Genomic DNA, 20,061 nt, shown 5'->3' with positions numbered 1-20,061 from the left:
ATACACATAATAAGCTATTGCTGAAGGTCTGTCCATATCATGTCGGACACAGGGGTTATTTTTCCAAACTTGGTCAGTTCGTGTGAGTAGCCCAAGTTGGTTCAGGAAGCACTCACCACTGATGCTTGCTGTGGATTCACAGCGCAGTGCGTGAACCACTGCGCCACCATAATAAAATGATAATCCGATTCACTACTGCGTTACGGGAGCAATGGATCAGGGTTCACGTCTCGCCTTCGTCAGTATCCAGGCCGCCCCTCCCACCTACTGGGAGAGGCTAATGATCAAATCAGTGGTGACTGAATTCACAAGCTCCAACTGAATCACTAATCTCTGTTTTGAAAGGCACATTATCACTTCAGTATTAGTGTGCTGCAAAAAATTATGCCATCACATATACCGGTGTGTTATTCAGCAGAATGAATTATTTATAAGATTATATTCCTTAATTAACAATAATTTAATGACAATTGAATGTGCACTCTGGTGTGACTACATCTCCTGTGAGATACAGGTGCTTAATGAAATTGGACTGTGTCTTGGGAAATGAGCTACAGAGGGCAACACATGCTGGAAAAAAAATCACTTTCGTAAAATATTGCTGAGGCTCAAAGCCATCTGTGCCATGATCAACATCATGTGGTAGCTTTTTTGTTTGGATGACAGCTTCAATTTTCATAGGGAAAAAACAACTACATCTGGTAATGTAAATGCATCACCATGGAAGTATTTAAGCCACTCAAAATGTCGGCTTGCTGTTTCTAATGAAGCCCCATTAAGAAAAATGTGCGTAAACACAAAATGAAGCTGAACTGTTTTGCGTAACTCATTTGAAGTTTTCCACAACAGACAGCACTAATCGGACGAACCTGAAGTCATCTGAATGAAAAAGAGAGAAATAAATTAACCATCACAATGAATCAATTGTTTTTTTTTGGATTAGGTCTCGTAGAAATGTGTCCTAAAGCCTCCTACACCTGACACAGCCAATTAATAAAAGCGTTACCCGACTAAAACGTGCCAAACGTCTCAAACGTGCCAAACGTTTCATCAGCACACTAGCGTGTTTGAGTATAACCTCACGACAACCATGAGGTTGTTAATAGGAGCTCGGATCTCGAGTGAAAACGCTCTCTTATCCCGGGACTGTAAGTATATGGCATGACGTCATTATCGGCACAGACATGCACGTGATCTAATTAAATAATTAGAAGATCCCTAAATCTTGACTTAAAGCTTTCGTGACTGCAGGAATTCATATTCTTTGGGTCTTTCGGTAAAGTCACGTAGATAGGTTCAAAGAAAATAACAAAAAACTACGACGTTTCCATCGCAACACAAGGGTTCGTTATCATATCCTGATGACGACCGCTTGTGTTGTGATCGAAACGTCATAGTTTTTTGTTATTTTCTTTGAACCTATCTACGTGACTTTAATGAAAGACCCAAAGAATAGTAGATTCCTAGTTGATTAGTTGTGACTTTCAGGTTAGGTTAGTGTAATAAGGTGAAGCTTTTCAGCAGTTGGTGAATATAGGCCATCCTCGTGTTAGTAATGAAGCTAGAAAGCCTACGTAATAAAAGTATCACCGATGTTATGGATCAACACTAATCGAAAATGCATGCCTACAGTATTCCTAACTCGTGATATTTCTCAAGCCATTTATTGAAGAAAAAAATGCGGTATTTTTTCTAATTTAAAATATGTTCATGTTAAAGGTCATACATCCTCACTCTCCTTAATAAACTATAGGTCACATCCCCTTAAAAGACTGCAGGCATCACAAGTTCGAAAGCCACTAGTCCTGGGTTCGCTCCTTTTATTTGTGTTTTATTTCTGTTGGCCACTTATTAATTCTATCACAAACAATGCTGCCTGAAATGCCAGCAAGGCATGCCTTGACATTTCACAAGTCAAACACAAAAGAAACTGCGGCAAGGAAGGTACTGTTCTTGTAGAAAATTTCCCCCGAAGTTAATGGTGTGTGCTTGGTGTGCAGGTCAAGCTACTAAACTTAGTTTTGGTGATCCCACCAGAACAATGCGCTCTGGCAATAGTATACATTTCTGATTCAAATGCCACTGCACACACCAGAAAATGCTCCACGGATGCAATATAATGTCCCACTTCACTGTATTCCATACACATCTACTCTGCAGTCAAACCAAACCAAAATGAAATACGCTACACAGGCTATGTGACACATACCATGATAAGGAATACATTAAATAAAGAAATAACATCGGTTATTAATGGCTAATGTCCCAAAATGAAAACGTGTTTAATGATCTACAAAAAAGTAAAACACACACATACAGCCCTTTTGCTAATCTACTGCTGGATGGGGACTTTTATAGACTGCATGGGTCATGAGGGGGGGTATTTGACCATACTTTATGCTAGTCAGTGTCGGTTAATCAGGACAGGTAGCATAGACATCGAAACATAGTAGAATACAATGTTTTTGTTTACACGGCCTTTTTGCTGTTTACAGTAATAACGTATCTCCGCAGCAGCCTTGCAGCATCTGTTTTTATGCTCGGTTGGTTGTCCATCAAAGAAATATCTTGGCTCAACGCTCACTCTGCTTCTAAGATATGACGAGATGGGGCACATTTCCGTGTGATTTGGCCACAGGCAAAAAAACACACAAGAGACAATCAAAATTATACTTGGCACGAATAACACATGCACGGATGCACACTCAGCTAGTAACTGCATCACGGCTGAGAATCCTATGGTTCACCAGTTCGGGATCCCATTCCGGCGTCTGATAATGTGTTGTAGACACATCATCAATAGACCCTTCCACCCTCTGGGTTTGTGCTAATCTTGCCGTCACATATACTTTCCCGTACACTTAAATAAGCTAAGATTGCTGTTTGCAAGACATGGGTACTGAGTGTTAACAATGAAGTGAAATAAGTATGGAGAAATGTAAATCTTGATTAACAACACTAATATGACTGTCATTTTCTAATTATTATCAAGCCAATTATATATAAAGCAATGATGTACAACTAATGTTGTCAATCCACAATAATGTCCCAATGCTAAAAGCTTCATCCAGCAGTGGATCGACACACATGTAAGTTTCATTCAAGAATGCAGGAATTTTAATCTATTGTCCTTAAGAATATCAGCTGCTGTGGGTCAGGTACATTTCAGATTTTGGTACAAAATGATGGGTGGTCAGAATCACAATGCACCAGTCTAGCCTAAAATAATATTTTCGAGTAGACAGTTGTGAACATGGCAGAAATATTTCATGGTAGTTCAGCAAAGCCCAAATTGCAAGTTCGTAAATAACGGGGGAATACTGTATAATACTAATATTCACAGCAATCTATAGATAATACTGTGGACCCACTACAATTACACCGTTTAACAAATAAAAAAAATTGTTCCTGTCTACTCAGTGTTATTTCCTAATTGGTTATGCCTCAACCGTACAAAAAATGGCTATTATTCCCCACAAACTTTGCTTTTGTGACCAAGACATTGCTATTTTGAAATTTACCTATTTTCAATGAGAAAACGTATGCATTTTGTGTTATTCCTTCACATAAAGTCCTGGTCACAAAAATACAGTTTGTGGGGAATAATATAAATGTTCTATACTTTTGAGGCATAAGCGTTTAGAAAATAACACTTACTACCCAGGAACAAAACTCGTGTTACATAGTGTAATGCATGATCATAATAAAACAGCCATTCAACACAGACTTGCTACCCGCAATTTTGGCTATCCGCGAATCGCATCTGGAACTCTGCACGGCTGCATAGAGAGAGAGTGATGAGAGGAAATGTGATGCAAGAGTGATAAAATAAAGTGATGAGATAAAGGTAAGTTGATTTATAAATTATTATTTAACACTTTAATATTTATTCGTACCAAATTTAAAATTATTATAACCAAATATTTTTTTTGTGTTATGATAATTTTCAGGCACAGTATTGAACAGGTCCGTATTTAGATTTATTTAAGGTAATTTATTCAAACATCATTATCTCCTAAATTTGACATTCACGAGCATCTACAGAACGTATTTATCGCGAATAACGAGAGAATGCTGTACTGATATTTACAGCAATGTATAGACAATGCATACGCATAATATTAAAAAACGCTTCAAAATAAACATAAAACACCTGTGGTGGTGTGGTGACACAGTGGCACCCGCAATTTATGATGAACCCCGCAATTTGAATTGGATTTCTGGCCACAGCTAACTTCATTGGCTGGTGATATCTGAACTGGTTCTGGGTACTCATGTCACAAATCTACACTGCCTGGCATGATTAAGTATGGTCAAGTAGCTCCTACGACTGGCAGGTGAAGCAACACCGTTTCCAGCATGCTACGTTACACATTTCTATATTATACTGTATAGCAAAACGCCGTTTATTCGTGACTCAATAATCCGTGAAATTTCGTACCCTGGGGTCAGTAAAACCCGGTTCTCGAGTGTGGCCATCCACACATCTGGGGTTCAGGACATGGTTAAATATAGTTGTTTGGCAAATACTTCCATTTATCCAGGGTGAGGATCACGAAATAACGACGGAATTATGTGGACAATTCTTATAATTATCCGGGATTGTCCGTGGTCACGACCCCCGGATAATACCAGATAATAGAGTGAATTCCCAGTTGAGAACCCTGATATTTGGAATCGGGGCAACCCATTGCCCTGTTTAACCATGGACATATGCAGTTTGACTGAACTTAAATTGATTCAATTAAAATAATACGTGAAAACTCGGGGAAAACAAATTTCATACAGATATCGTATATGGCTTTGATATTAAGAGCCCCACATAGTAACACGTGAAGTTTACAATGCTTCCCCTAGTTAGTTAAAACCCGAATAATAACAATCTCACAGCTTGCTCTAATAATCACCAAGTTTGCCAAGCAAACTGTCGAGGAGACAGGTGAATGCATATACAATAGCAATGGAGTCCGTCTAAAGCAGAAGAAAATTCAATTGCCTGGCTAATGTTCAATTACATTCTTGCTTGCTGAGCTTCAAATGCACAGCGTGCAGAGTCACGATATCCCTAATGGCTGAGAGTCGATAGTGAACATGCGTGTGCGTTGTTTCCCACCTTAATTGGATGAAGCTCGCCAGGTGGTCAGAATCAGTTGTCCCAGGAAAACATGTCCACACTTATATAACGTTCCGATCATGTTACCCGTGCAACAATGACGCTGTACCATATCCAGCCACAGTTTTCTCTGTTCCCTACTTTCAAAACCAGATCCTTCGTAATCGCATTTGTGCTATAAGAATGGCACAAATGCGAACTCGCCTATTTCCCATCTACTTGACATTTCTTATTCCTCTGATTCCCTACGCTCGCGACAGCCACCTTGCTCTATGTTGTACAACGTTCCCATTCAAACTGAAATGCAGTAAATCCACGGCCCACTGACGATGTCAATTGGTTTGGCATATGTCAACCCCGGTTGAGGCTCAATAGCGAGCGATTACAATCCTTGCCCTGTATAATTTGTGCTCTAAATCAGTGCAGCAGATTTCCCTTGTAAGAAGGGTTACCCAGGACAGTAATAGTAATTCATGTAAATGTTATATAACAAAAATATCTCACTTGAATTCATGACGATGTTAAGTTTTGCCACTGGAGGGAAAAACACCCTCATGGATTGCACCACAAACTGATTTAGCTAGTAGACTACTTGATTAAAGAGCTGAACGTATTATTTTGTGTTCTTAATTGCTGAAATCCATCTGAGGCTGAAAGTACCAGATCTCAATCTTAAAACGGCTTTAACCTGATGTAATGTAATTTCTCCCCCATAAAAATTTATTCAAATCATTTGCCATGCGATTGAATATTGTCTAAATCGTGCATGCATCAAAACGGCTAATGTTTTCTTCATCAATCTTTTCAAACCGTTCCTCATGTGCGTACAGTGCCCTCTCTAGACCACTGCCATCACCTTAATCCTATTCCGCTGAAATTCACATCTATGACCTAGTCCCCCCTTCATGAAAATGCATTTCCACTACTGAAGTCCATGTGCGATATAGTCCCTGTGAACAGGCATTCCAAAATACTATCCCAAGACTAAGAGTGCCACCACTAAAACCTATGACCACGTGGAGATACAGGTTACACTTTCCTTTACAGTTTAAGATGGGGGGGGGGGGGGGTTGAGGCATTTATGCAGAGGACACATCTGCTAAGACACCACAAAACAGACGCGTTATAATTTTATAGATTTGTTTTTCATTTGCACGACGGGGTTTGCTCATGAAAATTATGGCACAGTATTTTCAAAATGCGCTTCTACACCACTGTTAATGCGTACCTTGGAAATGTATTGGTGTTAACAAGCCCTGTCAGAAACTGCGGTCAGGTGAATCACGTGAACACAAAGTTCGCACAGCCTTGGTGTGGTCTCCCGTTGTACTTTGCAATGTTCCATCACACATTACATTGTAAAGGCCACAACTGCCTTAAGCCAAAGGCAACGCAATTTTGTTCTGCCAAAAATATGTGAGCTACATAAAACATGTCAGTTACGCTTGAGACACATCTGAGATTAGAAACAAAAAATATGGTCACAGTCATGTGATTTGCATAGTGTCGCAAGTATTATGACAGCACATATTTTGTAAGCTTATAACCAAATTGCGATGCATTTTTTTTACGTGCACGATGTAAACCATTGGTGACAAGTCAGGCTTCTGCATACCACAGGTGGCAAGATGGTGGGAGATTTAATGAGGGATCTATGTGACAGATAGACTGCATCTTCAACTGTCCCTGCATTGATGCATCTGGGGTTCACAGAACAAAGGAGTTAAACTCCTCAGACAAAAGCTGGAATTCACTTGCTTGCCATTTTAGTTTGCAGCCCTTTCTGACCACACAGTTTTTGGTTACTATTGTGAGAAGTGTTACTTAGTTTTTCCTGAACGTTGATTACGGCATAGGAGGTGGTCTTAAATATCGACCAGAATTGGATTAGTCCATGGGCCAGAGCAGCGGTTGGCACCACCTAAGGTAGCAAATACGCAAGTTGTCATGGTTTAATTATGGCTAAGAGTTAATTATTTTAAACATCCACCCATTTCCAACAGTTATCACCTTATTCACTTATTATCCACATGAAGAAATTGGAACCGCTTAATATATGCCACCTCAGGTAGTATCCATAAGACAATATCTGCTCTGGGCTCATTGCTTACATGTACGTACTCCTATTGACAGTATCCTGTTTTCATGTGCCCCCAATCCACTGCTGAATTAAAGCCTGTCTATGCCATGTTGGTCATTGGGTCCATGCAGGTTGTCTTTGGGGGGGATTGGCAGACCATTTCAGGTATCGTTCGCCACTGATATTAGCCATGGCTGGGAAACGAACTCAGCCCGTCGGGCTCATGGGGCAGTGTGCTCACCACTGTGCCACCGCTCTCTTCTAGATTTGCTGTAGACATAGGGAACTTAATTATTGTGCAATAAAAATCCTATGGTTGTATAAAAGTGCATATTGTATATTTACTTAATTGTGCTTATGTATTCAGATTTTAAAATATATCATATAGATGAATCAATATTTGGACATTTCTACATGTAGGATTGTGTGCTTAAGAGAGGAATATAAGCTCTCGTCATGGATGGCTACAGTAGCTGTAGGAAATCCCATTTACCTGAACAGTCTCATTGAACACGTATATTTAAGCCTCCCTGTGGCTTCAACTCCCTGTGGTTTGTACGGGACGCAAGAACAATAGGCACCAGTTGCAGGCAGGGTTAATTTCAGATGGAATATGCAGACATACATTGACATCACGTGCTTCAGATGTTTTTTCCCCCGCAGCCTTAGCTAACATCAGTGGTGAGCGATATCTAAACTCGTCCATGTCCTCCCTTCACAAACCTGCACTGACCAGATTAATTGAAATGTTAAGTGTTTTCACACTATCACCGAGATGAGTGGCAGATCTGAATGACCTCCTTCAGGAAGCATTGAGGTGGGGTGGTGATCAGCTCAAGAGTTCCAAAGTTTTTGAGATATTCCACTTTTGGTCCAGCAATAATTCGAAGGGTCCAGCAGCCATCACACACATATCATAGATATGCAGCTAAACACTGCTATGAGGATGGTGTCAGGGACGCTGAAGTCCACTCCAACTGAGTGGCTCCCGGTGATGTCCCACGTGATCCCGCCTGCAATATTTTGCAACACCACCGTGCTATACGAGATGGGACAAATTAAAAGCAACTTCAACTTTTCAATCTATGAAGACTGGAACAACCCCACCACTAATGCGCTGACAAGCATGCCAGCAATTCTGGGAATCACCAGTCATTATGTATGTGTGTATAATTAACTTATTTCGCAACGTACGTAGCTAACCGTACTAATCGGAGACACTGATAACTTAATCTGGCACCTAGCCATCATCCAGATGTATGGAATAATGGGACGAATGCAACATCAATAACCAACACCTCGTTACTGACCCAGCAGCAGACACTGCTGGCTTCAACATCCCTTGAAGACAGTGGACAGCACTCAACGGAATCCACACGGGACACGGGCAATATGGCCACTTGCTTTACCAGCAGAATATGAATAAAACTAAACTATTCGAAAAAAATATCAGGTAAGGCCCACGGAGCTATATATCTCTTTTTCAGAAGCGACCACAAATGATAACTAAATGAATTGGCGCATCATGTGGAAATATATAGCAGCCAAATACTCTAAACACTTGTTTATACATGTAGAGGGAAAAACTGAAGTACCCGGAGAAAATCCACACGACCACAAGGAAAACAAAGCAAACTCCAAATATACAACAGGTGTCAGGGTTCAGGAATAGAACCCATGACCTCCTGTATACCAGGTAAGGTAGTTAACATCTCGCCACCATGGTGCCTAGATGACGAATGACCCCAAGTGCGACTGTGGCCATGCATCCCAGTGCCTGGTACTAATCACTGAGATATCTTCATGTATCCACTTAGCATATCAGGAAGCTCTTGAGTGGATCGCCAAACTATAGATTCCATTGTACGATTTTCCCCGTCATAAAATAAGATTATCTCAGTACTCCGGTTTCCTCCCACATGCATAATCACTTATGAATGGAGTTGGCCATACATCCCAATATAGGTGTCACAGAGCTTGGCCAATTGTTGGAACCTCTTCAGTCTGCCTTCCATCCTGTCGGAGGTCTCCTGATCCTCTGAACTAGAGTAATTCTTTGCACGGTACAAATGTGTAACTACATAGGGTATCTTTTGAAAATGTAAATTGTGATATCATCGACTGTAAGCGGTGTTCAGTGGTGGCACAGCGATTAGCACACCGTGTTCAGAATCTAACATCTCAGTTCAAATTCCGGTCATAACTGGCAACACAGCGGCAAGCGGTGTAAACCGTTCCTGGGCCCTTTTCAACCTCCATGAAGTAGTGTGGTAAAGTAGAGTCAAACAGCTTTCTCACCGACGTGGTGTGGAGAGATATGTATGCAAATCGTTATTACTTATGTTCAGCATCATCCAGCTGGAATGTTATTTCTATTGTTAGTCTTGTTAAAGTCCCAAGGGAGACTGTGATGTAAAAAAAACGGTAGTTCAGCGCTTCCTCCATTGCACTCTTAAATCCAAGGTGAAGAGACCAGCGGCTATTGTTCACACAATGTCCACATATACTTGTGACGTGTACATGATGTTATTTTAATATTTATTGCACTTTGAACATGTCCATCATTAAAACATAAGTACTGTACTCAACTGAAAGAGAAACTGAAATTCATTTGATTTTCCATTTATTTTATAAACCTTAAAGATGCTTGCATTGTCTTTTTGTGTTCTTTCCTTAGTTTATATAATCCCCTATGTGGGTGACCTTTAAATGTTAACACACGTGGAGCCAAATACAACCAATTACTTTGCTCTATAAAACTTATGCAGTGTGTGCTTTTATCTTATCCTTGCACATTACGTCAGTGACAAGAATACAACAAAATGCACAAGTTGGAGATGTTCCACGGTAAAATGTTTTTCTATTCCCTGCTTGGAATTCTGATGAAGCCCTTTGGTGTTGTTCAGTGCCACAAGGCAAACGAGAGGAAGCAACGAAGTATGTACATGTAGACAGCGTGCTTTAGTATAAATTTATCTCAATCAATATGCTTTAGAAATGGGAAAGATCCCATTAACATATCATATTTATTTTAACTAAAAAGGGGCATTATTAATTTTGTACACGCATTTATGTAGTTCTTAGTCATTTTCAAATATGGGCCATAACAGGGCATAACAATATCTTACTCTTGCAAATTATGTCGCAGAGTCTCTAATGTATGATAGATGCCGCATTATTGTCATGTCCCACTGAATTACAAGGCATTTTCGTGATTCAGTGTCATGCTTATAATGTGTTTGTCTCATCGGCTAGAACAATGATAACTAGAGTGTAAAATATTTGACAGCCATATCACATGTTACAGTGGAAACTGAACTATAACAAAGCTACACTTTAACTTGTACAGTTATAACGTTTGAACAATAACAATGCTTCAAACAAGTAAAATAAATGGTTCTGGCCACATGGCCAAAATGTCTGATGTTGATAATTATCCTCTTCTATATGCCATGTGGTGCTGTACATGTACTACAAGAGGGTACACTGGATTACCACATCAGTCAGAGCTATGTACGGAATTTGTATGTTTTTGCTGTTCAGGCAGTGACGTATATATATCTGTGTTAATAAGAACATGCCTCGAGCCATTGCTTGTTTGAGCAAGATGATCTAGCCTGTTAAGTTTGCTTGACATATCGATCAAAATGTTTACCTTTTTAATGCATGACATTGCATGTGCCCGCTCAGCAAGCGACACTGTTTTTATTGAAATTAATATATGCAGAAAAAATATAAATACACACTTGCTGCCATTCTTACTTTGTAAGCGCTTACATTCTTTGCACGTGTGTTTTTCAACTACAATTTTTAAACGGAGATTCGCATCTAAATTAAGAATTGGTTCAAAGTCAATGCAGATCTCTAGTGGGTAGCATTCCAGTAATGTATTCCTTTTTCAATAATTATACCGACTTTGTATGTTATACTGTTTGGTACATTCATATGTTTGTGCCGTCATCAATACATCTACATGAAATTATTAAAAGAGAGCAAGTATGGCACATTTATTCCCTCAAATATATTCATGACATTATATTTGAAGCCAGTAATGTGAGGAAAATGTAATCATGATATTTTACGTCAAATCAGGGAAGGAGAGGACACTTCCATTAATCTCCTTGTGTTTTCATTGCCCAGGAGAGACAACTATCTACAAATTATTTTAATGAAAGCTATCTGTCTGATAAAGCCACTGATTAAAGTTTTCTGTAAGATAGAAACTTTTTTTAATCTATGTTACAGTGTTGACTTACGCTGAGACTTTATTGGGCAGCATGACAAATTGCACAATAGCCCACATCCAAGATAAATAATTGGCTAATTTTTTTTACACTTGTTGACGTTAACATTAAAATGGTGCATTTTGATGTAGCATTATTATAAATCGCATTATCTATGTAATGGCAATAGCATTTCTGTACACATAAAGTATGCGACAAACGTGAAAGCATAGCAGTTTAATGTAAATAGGTTCCGTTTCTCATGCATCACAGGATGTAGAGATACATTTAACGAATGCCAATTTATGTCTACAACAATGCAGTCTTTACCACTGGCTAGACGTGTTATTGACATGACTTAACCTGGCATTGCAACCAACTTCATGCGATACCGAGAGTGAATGTTCCATATGGCAATTGGTGTAAATAAATCGCATCGTTCTAAACCTTTCAAAAACCCAACACGTGCAAGTGTGAGTGTGTGCCAAAGCAGTCACTGCCGCTTAACACGTTATTTTAAAATGGGGGAAAAATAACAAAAATTACAATAAGCATTAAATTTACCTGCCATTTGAAGTCATTTTAAAGTGTTCTAACGTCAACCTTAAATGGCAATTATGGTAGCATTTCCCAAGCAATGCTGATTGATGTTTGTTCTCTTACTCTCGGTGTTATCTAATAAGCTTTGGAATAAAACGGCCTTGGCATTAAGAAAATAAAGATGTTACATTGGTGATTTTTTTAATGGTACCAGACTTGATTTTACAGCAAGGCCGCCTGGGAGTTGTTTCATTATTCGTTTAAAAAAAATGAATAAGCATGTAAACAATGCTTCTTTTGAAGCCAAGTTTGATCAGCTTCAAAAACACATCTCAGTTAGAAACACCTTTAATATTCCAACTATACAGAGAGTATTGTGATGAAAAATGTGAATCTCTACCCCCTTCATCCCCCCGTTGTCTAACACACATGGACTGTGACCCACGCCTTCAGCTCCACCTCGATCTCGCGCTTTACTCCGACATTAGCACTGGCTGCCCCGCCCATGCTGTTTACGCCGCACAGCTCTTGTTGCTGCTGCCTTTCAACTCTCGTCCCCACCCACTCACTTTGGAAGCCCTTATAAGCAGTTGCATTTGGAGGCTTGCCCCCTCTTTTCTCTCCGCCTGATGAAGACCGCTTGTGTTGAGATCGAAACGTCGTGGGTTTTTTGCCTTTATTTTAAATTAAAATTTTACTTTAATTTTGTTTCTTTTATACCAAGAATATGAATTCCTGCAGTCAGGAAAGTTTAAATTCTAAATTTAATCAATTGTATCATAATAAAAAAATATGTTATTGTATTATTATATTATGTATTTAAAAGTTAGTCAGGCCGGGCAAAATGACACGGTTATTCTCAGTTTATTCAGACTTCCTAGAATTTCCTAAAGACACTTAACATAGTTTTAAGCAAAGCGTCGCATCTAATTGTGCTATTTTGTTGTGAGATATGTCTTCAACTTACTCGTGATTTGAAACAAGAATAGCTGGTGTGTTAAACACTTGTAAACGAGACAATTTAATGTGTGTGACTATGCCAGGTGGTCGAAGGTCTTATGAAACAAATTTGACAAGATCATTACTGTGGCCGAACCCAAAAATATATTATCAATCATAGATTTGAAGCTTTCGTGACTGCAAGGATTCATACTCTTAGTTCTTTCGGTAAAGTCACGTAGGTAAAAAATGAAATTAAAGTTAATATAAATAAAACAATAAAATCACGACGTTTCGGAGGCAACACAAGTCTCCGTCATCAGGTGGGACCGTCACAGCCAGATTTGCTGCATCAAGTGAGGCAAGGATTCAAGATGCAAGCCCTTAAATACAAGTTGAGGGGGGAGGAGAGAGGGGGGGGAGCTTATCAGAATGTGGTAGCCAATGAATGGAACATATTGGGAGGGAGGGGGGCGGGGCTAAAAGAAGGCACGAAGTGCTACGTAGAACGTAAGCTCCCCCCCTCTCCTCCCCCCTCAACTTGTATTTAAGGGCTTGTATCTTGAATCCTTGCCTCACTTGATGCAGCAAATCTGGCTGTGACGGTCCCACCTGATGACGGAGACTTGTGTTGCCTCCGAAACGTCGTGATTTTATTGTTTTATTTTTATTAATTTTAATTTCATTTTTTACCTACGTGACTTTACCGAAATAACTAAGAGTATATTATCAATCATTTATCCGCGTGTTCATATATATATTATCACGGTTGCATAGGGGGTAAAGATGTAACATCAAACTAAATGCAAACATTTATGAAATTGTGCTTTGCTTAAAATGAAGTCACTCAATACACATGATTTAGCCACTGGTCAATCTACTGCCTCCACATACCATGTCAGTTATGGAGGTTGTTTGACCATACTGTTCTTTACCACATTGGTCACTGTGGATGGTGAAGGTGGATCCAGAACCCGTTTATAAACCACTTGCCTCAAAGCATCACTGACTTGGAATTACGAGAAGATATGTCACATCAGTGGCAAGTAATTAAAGTCAGGCTTCCGGTTGCATAGTGCAGTGTGCTAATATAATTAAGCATGCACACAGCTGTGTATGTAGGCAAATAAAAAACTAAAATAACTTGCCAAATTGATGTTGGATCAGCTCCTTCTACTTCCAAGGAGTCGAATCTCTCCTCCAGCTGGAAATCGTTGAAGACCAGTGAAATGGTGTCTCCCTGCTCGGCCAGCACAATCCACGTGCAGTCCGCGTCATTGTCGTACTCCGACGGGTAGTTGGGGCTGGATATCACTCCACTGTTTTCCCGGAGAGTCCTTCCACAAGCCCCTTCAGCTAAACGACACAACAGAGCCATTTGCCACTCTCCCGTGATCCACCACGACATGCGAACAATCATCAATGTTAATAACAGCACCAATTTATACGCCTTTGTAAGAGGGCAAGCTTTGGCGGTTAAGGTTTTTTCTCTCGTAGATAATTTGTTAAACCAGACAAAGGGACAACATTGTATACGACGTATGATTCCACGTTATAAAATCAGTAGGGAGATCAATTGGTGGGAATGTTTTTTGTTACATAATTTGTGAAGTAAAGATACTGTAAGTCTATGATAGAGACAACACAGGAATTCACAGTGCTCTATTTACAGTTGTAAAATCTGTAAAAACATATAGGGAGTCACCAGAAAACGTGTGCACAGTTCATCAATGCCACCTTTGTGCAGTAACCAAGGGGACTTTTGTCACATGATTCAGGTATCAACGTGTACCACGTCCAATGTGATAATTGGTTTTTTACCCTTCTATCTGGCAACAAAACTGACACCGTCCAATGTGTTGACTATATCTCATGCAGCCATTGTACTTTGGTAAACCCCAGGCAAGGCTGGCAAACTGATTCAGCCAACACCTAACATGCATTGTCATTGCAGACCTCGCTAAACCAATAGCTGAACATGTTATGTCCAGAGCCCACAGCCTCTCTGATGTGACCAGATATGGTCCATTGCCAAACTCCACAGATTAATTCTGTCACAATGAGGCAGAGGCAGGACACATCTTGAGGCTCAGAACTATAGAGTGCCAAATTTGGGGTTCAATAATTCAAATATGTAAATGATGAGAAAGCCCATCACAACAGAACCAATAGCTCAGGCCATGAAACGAAAAGTTTTTACAACTTTAGAAAGCTTGCACTGCGTGTGTACAAAAACAAGTTCAGCCTTAAGCATCATGCAAAACACCACTTCCTGAAGAAATGCATTGTGGTCATATTGTCTTAGGCCACTATCAGTAAATTAAGCAAAATGTGAATAGCCAACCAAAAGTGACGTTTTGTCAATGTATTGCTGGTGACTTGAGACAAGTTTATTTCAAATCATTTATTAAGGATCTGGTGGTTTAACATTACGCTTAAGGCTGAGAGATTTTTGTACCGTATTGTTGCATATATTGTTGAGACATTGGGGGTTTCAGCAAGGAAACGTGATGAGAATGGACATTGTATGTACAGTGTGTGTTTATGCTAGATTTGAAGCTTTCGTGACTGCAAGGATTCATACTCTTAGGTTTTTTGGTAAAGTCACGTACATAAAAAATAAAATAAAAATAGATTTCTTTCTATTATTCTATTATTTCTATTATTCTTATTTATTTTTTTACCTACGTGACTTTACCGAAAAAACCTAAGAGTAGTGTGTGTTTAGCAATGGGTTGTGGTTGCGCGGTGTATTGGGACTTGTGGTGCATCGGTTTGAATTGGCTTGGAGTGATGAGGAGGTTATGTGCATTTTATTATGCGTATAGCTGTGTTCAGGGTTACCACCATGTGCAGTGTTATGAGAAATAAGCAACAATAAGTGATAGGTGGGTGGCAGTTGTTCGTTGGTTACATCTGGAAAAACATGTTTTACTTTGAATGGACAGGTCTATTTTAAGATGTCGGTTGTGAATTTGGAGATAACCCAAGGGGGGATGTGCATGCGAGAAAACGGTTTGTTTTATTTAGGAGTGGAGGTGGTTGGATGAAGAGCGAGAAAGTTCCGAGACCGCTGTCATTTGCATTGCTGGGACCGTGAGAGTTGCAGGATTGACATTGTGTTTATTGTCGAATAGAAAAGAGCACAAGATCCAGGTTTAATAACGTTTGTACGAACCTCTTCTTTAATAGATACAACTCGAATTAACAGTCAACATTGACTCATCCCAATCATCCATCTATGGTGGGTATAATAAGCATCACCTGCCGCTTATTCAGCGAGTGTAGAATAAACAGTGATCGTTGTTTGTATAAACTAGTCTCTGCCATAGTAATACGAATTTCCACATGGGGAAATGGCAATTTATTTGTAATCCGTCAAGCACATCACTTTTCTGTAATTATGGAACCTAATTGCATTACATCCGAAGTACAGAAATAATTACACCAACCAGAAATAATTGCAACCAATATTAACTATCCCCATATGTTTAATGCATATTCAGTCGTCTGATTCCATAACTGCTGTATATATAACTGTGAATTCTCAATAACTGAGTTCAAAATAAAGAATTGTAGTTGCAATGACAATACTTTAGCAAGATCAACATCATTACCAAACACAACTTCATAGTTGGAAAAAAATGTGGAAAAATAGTTTGAGACAAGAATAAATATTCTGTTCATGCACTCTATGAATAGTCCATATTATTTAACGTTTGGTACTGCATGTAGTTATGAAGGGTCACCCATTAAGACGCATTCAGGGAACATTTTGGCACCAATTCCCAATGTCCATGCACTATGACAATCATAAAACTAAGGCATTCAGAAAGTATTGCTGAAGGCGCAATCATTGTGTGCAAGTACACACCCCTCCCTGAATATAAATAAGGGCCTTTCAAGTTGGTTATTCACACAGCATATCAATAACTCGCTTTAAACCACAACAAAAACTCGAGGTACATTTACTCACTGAGAATCACTTACTATTCTTTGGTTCTTTCGGTAAAGTCACGTAGATAGAAAAATAATAAAAAATAAAGTGAATAAAAAACTCTAGTGTAGACTGTAGCCTGGTTCTTAATCGGAGAGTGTACTGGAAATCTATAATGTAGACTGTAGCCTGGTTATTAAGTTTGGTTAGTGTACTGGTAGTCCATAATGTAGACTGTAGCAATGGTGATTAAGCTGGGTGAGTGTACTGGCAGTCTATAATGTAGAATGTAGCCTGGATTCTTAACCTCGGTGAGCGTACTGGCAGTCTATAATGTAGACTGTCGCCTGGTTCTTAACCTCGGTGAGTGTACTGGCAGTCTATAATGTAGATTGTAGCCTGGTTTTTAAGCTGTTAAGTGTATTGGCAGTCTATAATGTCGATTGTAGCCTGGTTCTTAACCAGAGTGAGCGTACTGGCAGTCTATAATGTAGACTTATTATTGGTTCTTTCAATAATGAATACACTCCTTAAAAAGGTCATCATCAGGAAAAGGGGGGTTAGCCTCTAAAGGCAAACTGTTTATAAAGGTTTAGAGATGGGCGTAGCCCAAGTGTGCTGCTGACACACTATCTACATGACTTTACCGAAAGAACTAAAGAATATGAATTCCTGCAGTCACGAAAGTTTTAAGTCAAAATTAAATCACTTTCTATTAGGTAGGAAAATAAATTACTTAGAGAAAAAATCTCCAATAAGCAGATATTTATCATTGCATTTGCAGGAAGACCTTTTTTTATGCCATTTAGAAATGTCATAATTGAAGGAAATTTAAAGTAGGTTCAGATACATGATTATTAATTTATTTTAGTTTACAAACATGATTTAATGCCCTAAAAATGTTACTTGCAATTTAGCCCACATAATAAAGTTATTAAACAGTTTATTGCTTTGCTTTCCCAAGACCAAAATGAAAATATAAACGCATTTGCTGATTTTAGACAAGTTTGAGTAGGATTATCAAACACAAATAATCGGCTTCTCATCTCATCAAGAAAGCGGTGACAAGTAACGATATGCTACTTTGACTGTAATTCATTCATTGTCTAGATAAATGGGCATGAGTGCATTGAAGCCACAAGTCTAAATGTCACCTAAATGTATGCTTTTAAAAAACCATTCACTCTCAAGGCCATGAGATGAGAAATCAATCATGGTGTTTGGTGAACATTAAGATAATCAGAATATGTATTTATGCTGGAGGAATCTCATGAGCTATGAAGATCTTTTCAGAGGTTCTCTTAAGCTGGAGAAATGTTCCAAGTGGCCACTTAGTGCAAAGTCAATGTGATGTTATGTACAGGCTTTTGTAAACCCACTGCCAAATTGGTCATGGAGGTAATCTGAACGTACTTTGCCAAGCTGGTTAGTGTGAGCAGGTGAATGTGGGTCCAGGACCAGTTTAGATATCAATCGGCACTCACGTTATCCGTGACCAGGAATTTTACTCCGGTTGCTGGGTTCATAGTGCAGTGCCCTAAGCACTGTGCCATTGCTCAAACCCTAAACTTAACTCAATGTATATAAACTCAATGATATGCTTTGCTCAATAACACCTTTAGGAAGAAAATGGGACAGATCAGCTTTTATAATAAAACGAATTCTGAATTACTCATCCACATAGACAAGCAAGAGTAAGAGCAATGAAACATCATCAACAGATGATGGTGATCGCATACTGCTGCTGCTGCTAAATGTCCGTGAATCCAGCGGCCTCCATGGAGTGGCTGCACGGGGAAAAAGTAGGTCAGCATGGAACTGCTTGTTGCTCTCAGTGAGTGCAGGCAGGAAGTGAGATGGGCAAGGGAAGAATCGATTTGGTACAATCTCAATGTGTCCATCGCATCGCTCCACCTGTTATAATAATCATATGTTGGTTGGGTGTGCTCAAGTTAGCCAATCAATTTGTAGGAATTGGATATGTATAGCATGTGTCAACTCAATGAATACTTTATGTCCATCCCCAATATAATGACCCTGAACATCCACGCATTTGTTATGTTAGTGAGATACTTTAAACGAGTGCTAGATTTATGCAGACTATTACTGTCGAGGATAAAGCATGCTTATAAGCATAAATGTGCCTCGATTGATTACCAATTTTAATATCCTTTCCAAAGATGACAATTGCCCTTGCAGGCAGTGTTAATCACTGTCATGTTTGGAGGAGGTAGAGTATGTTCCATCTAATAATAATATGAATGGATGAACACATGTACAAGTAATTGCATCTTTCTCTTGAGGTGATGTGAGAGAGTTTAATTGAGCATGACCGACTTATTAGAATCACGGTACGGATTGTAAATAGGACATTCGAGTCAAATATGAGTCTTGTTCAAACAGTACGGGTGTCATAATGAGACTATGAAGGGTATGACAGTGAGACTATGCAACCGAGACCACGTGGAATTGCCCTTATAAAAAAAGGGATACATTAAATGCACTCACGACCCTTGGAACTAAAGAAAATATGTTTGGTAAAATATGTTTGCTTGAATGTAAACATTACTTCTAGCAGTGGAAAGATCATGAATAATGCAAGTGATGATGAAGATGAGATTAAATCTTTACTCTAAATGATATTTTTGGGTATTAAAGTGAAACTTGATCATTTTCATGGCGAAGTTGGTGTATCTAACAGCATGATTATGCATCATCGCAAATCACAGCAACGGCAAACTGGGGGTTATTTTTACCCACGTGGATACACAATATGGTAATGATATTTTAGAATTATAACTGCATGCTTAGCGATTCCATCCAAGTGCATATGCTTTACTTTAATCAAAGTATTACTTAAAATGTTTTCTTTTGTGCACCAAGCATAGATAAGTAGTGTCTGGCAGACCATAAATATTCTGCACTATTTTCTCGCTGTATAATATTATGACATTAAACATGTTGTTGGATGTCTGTTGTAAAATACGGCAGCCTTACCAGATTATAATGTAGTATAGGTTAACCATTATTCGACATTAACTCAACAATGCACCACTTTACATTGAAGGCACTACTTTTTTCACGAAATAATGCCGATTGATTTATACCAATGTCAGTAGTTATATTCCAATTTTGCTTGAAAAACAACTTTTAAATGATGACAAACCATGTCATTGTAACATTATGCAAGACTTGTTTATTTCATTAACATATATTTTAATTTAAATAG

At 39.0% G+C, this 20,061-nt stretch overlaps 1 protein-coding gene across 2 annotated transcripts in view; it reads right to left on the bottom strand.

The window, feature by feature from the left end:
* Positions 1-20,061, bottom strand: part of LOC144931684 (CUB and sushi domain-containing protein 3-like) — a 454,944-nt gene that overhangs the window by 252,703 nt on the left and 182,180 nt on the right. For both annotated transcript variants that reach the window (XM_078855833.1, XM_078855834.1), the window contains exon 5: positions 14,044-14,251. In XM_078855833.1, coding sequence (XP_078711959.1) covers positions 14,044-14,251 — 208 coding nt within the window. The remainder of the gene's footprint in view (positions 1-14,043; positions 14,252-20,061) is intronic.

The sequence above is a fragment of the Lampetra fluviatilis genome, chromosome 4 (genome assembly GCF_964198595.1).
Source record: "Lampetra fluviatilis chromosome 4, kcLamFluv1.1, whole genome shotgun sequence".
NCBI classification, from domain to species: domain Eukaryota; kingdom Metazoa; phylum Chordata; class Hyperoartia; order Petromyzontiformes; family Petromyzontidae; genus Lampetra; species Lampetra fluviatilis.
This window is presented reverse-complemented; position numbering and strand designations above follow the sequence as displayed.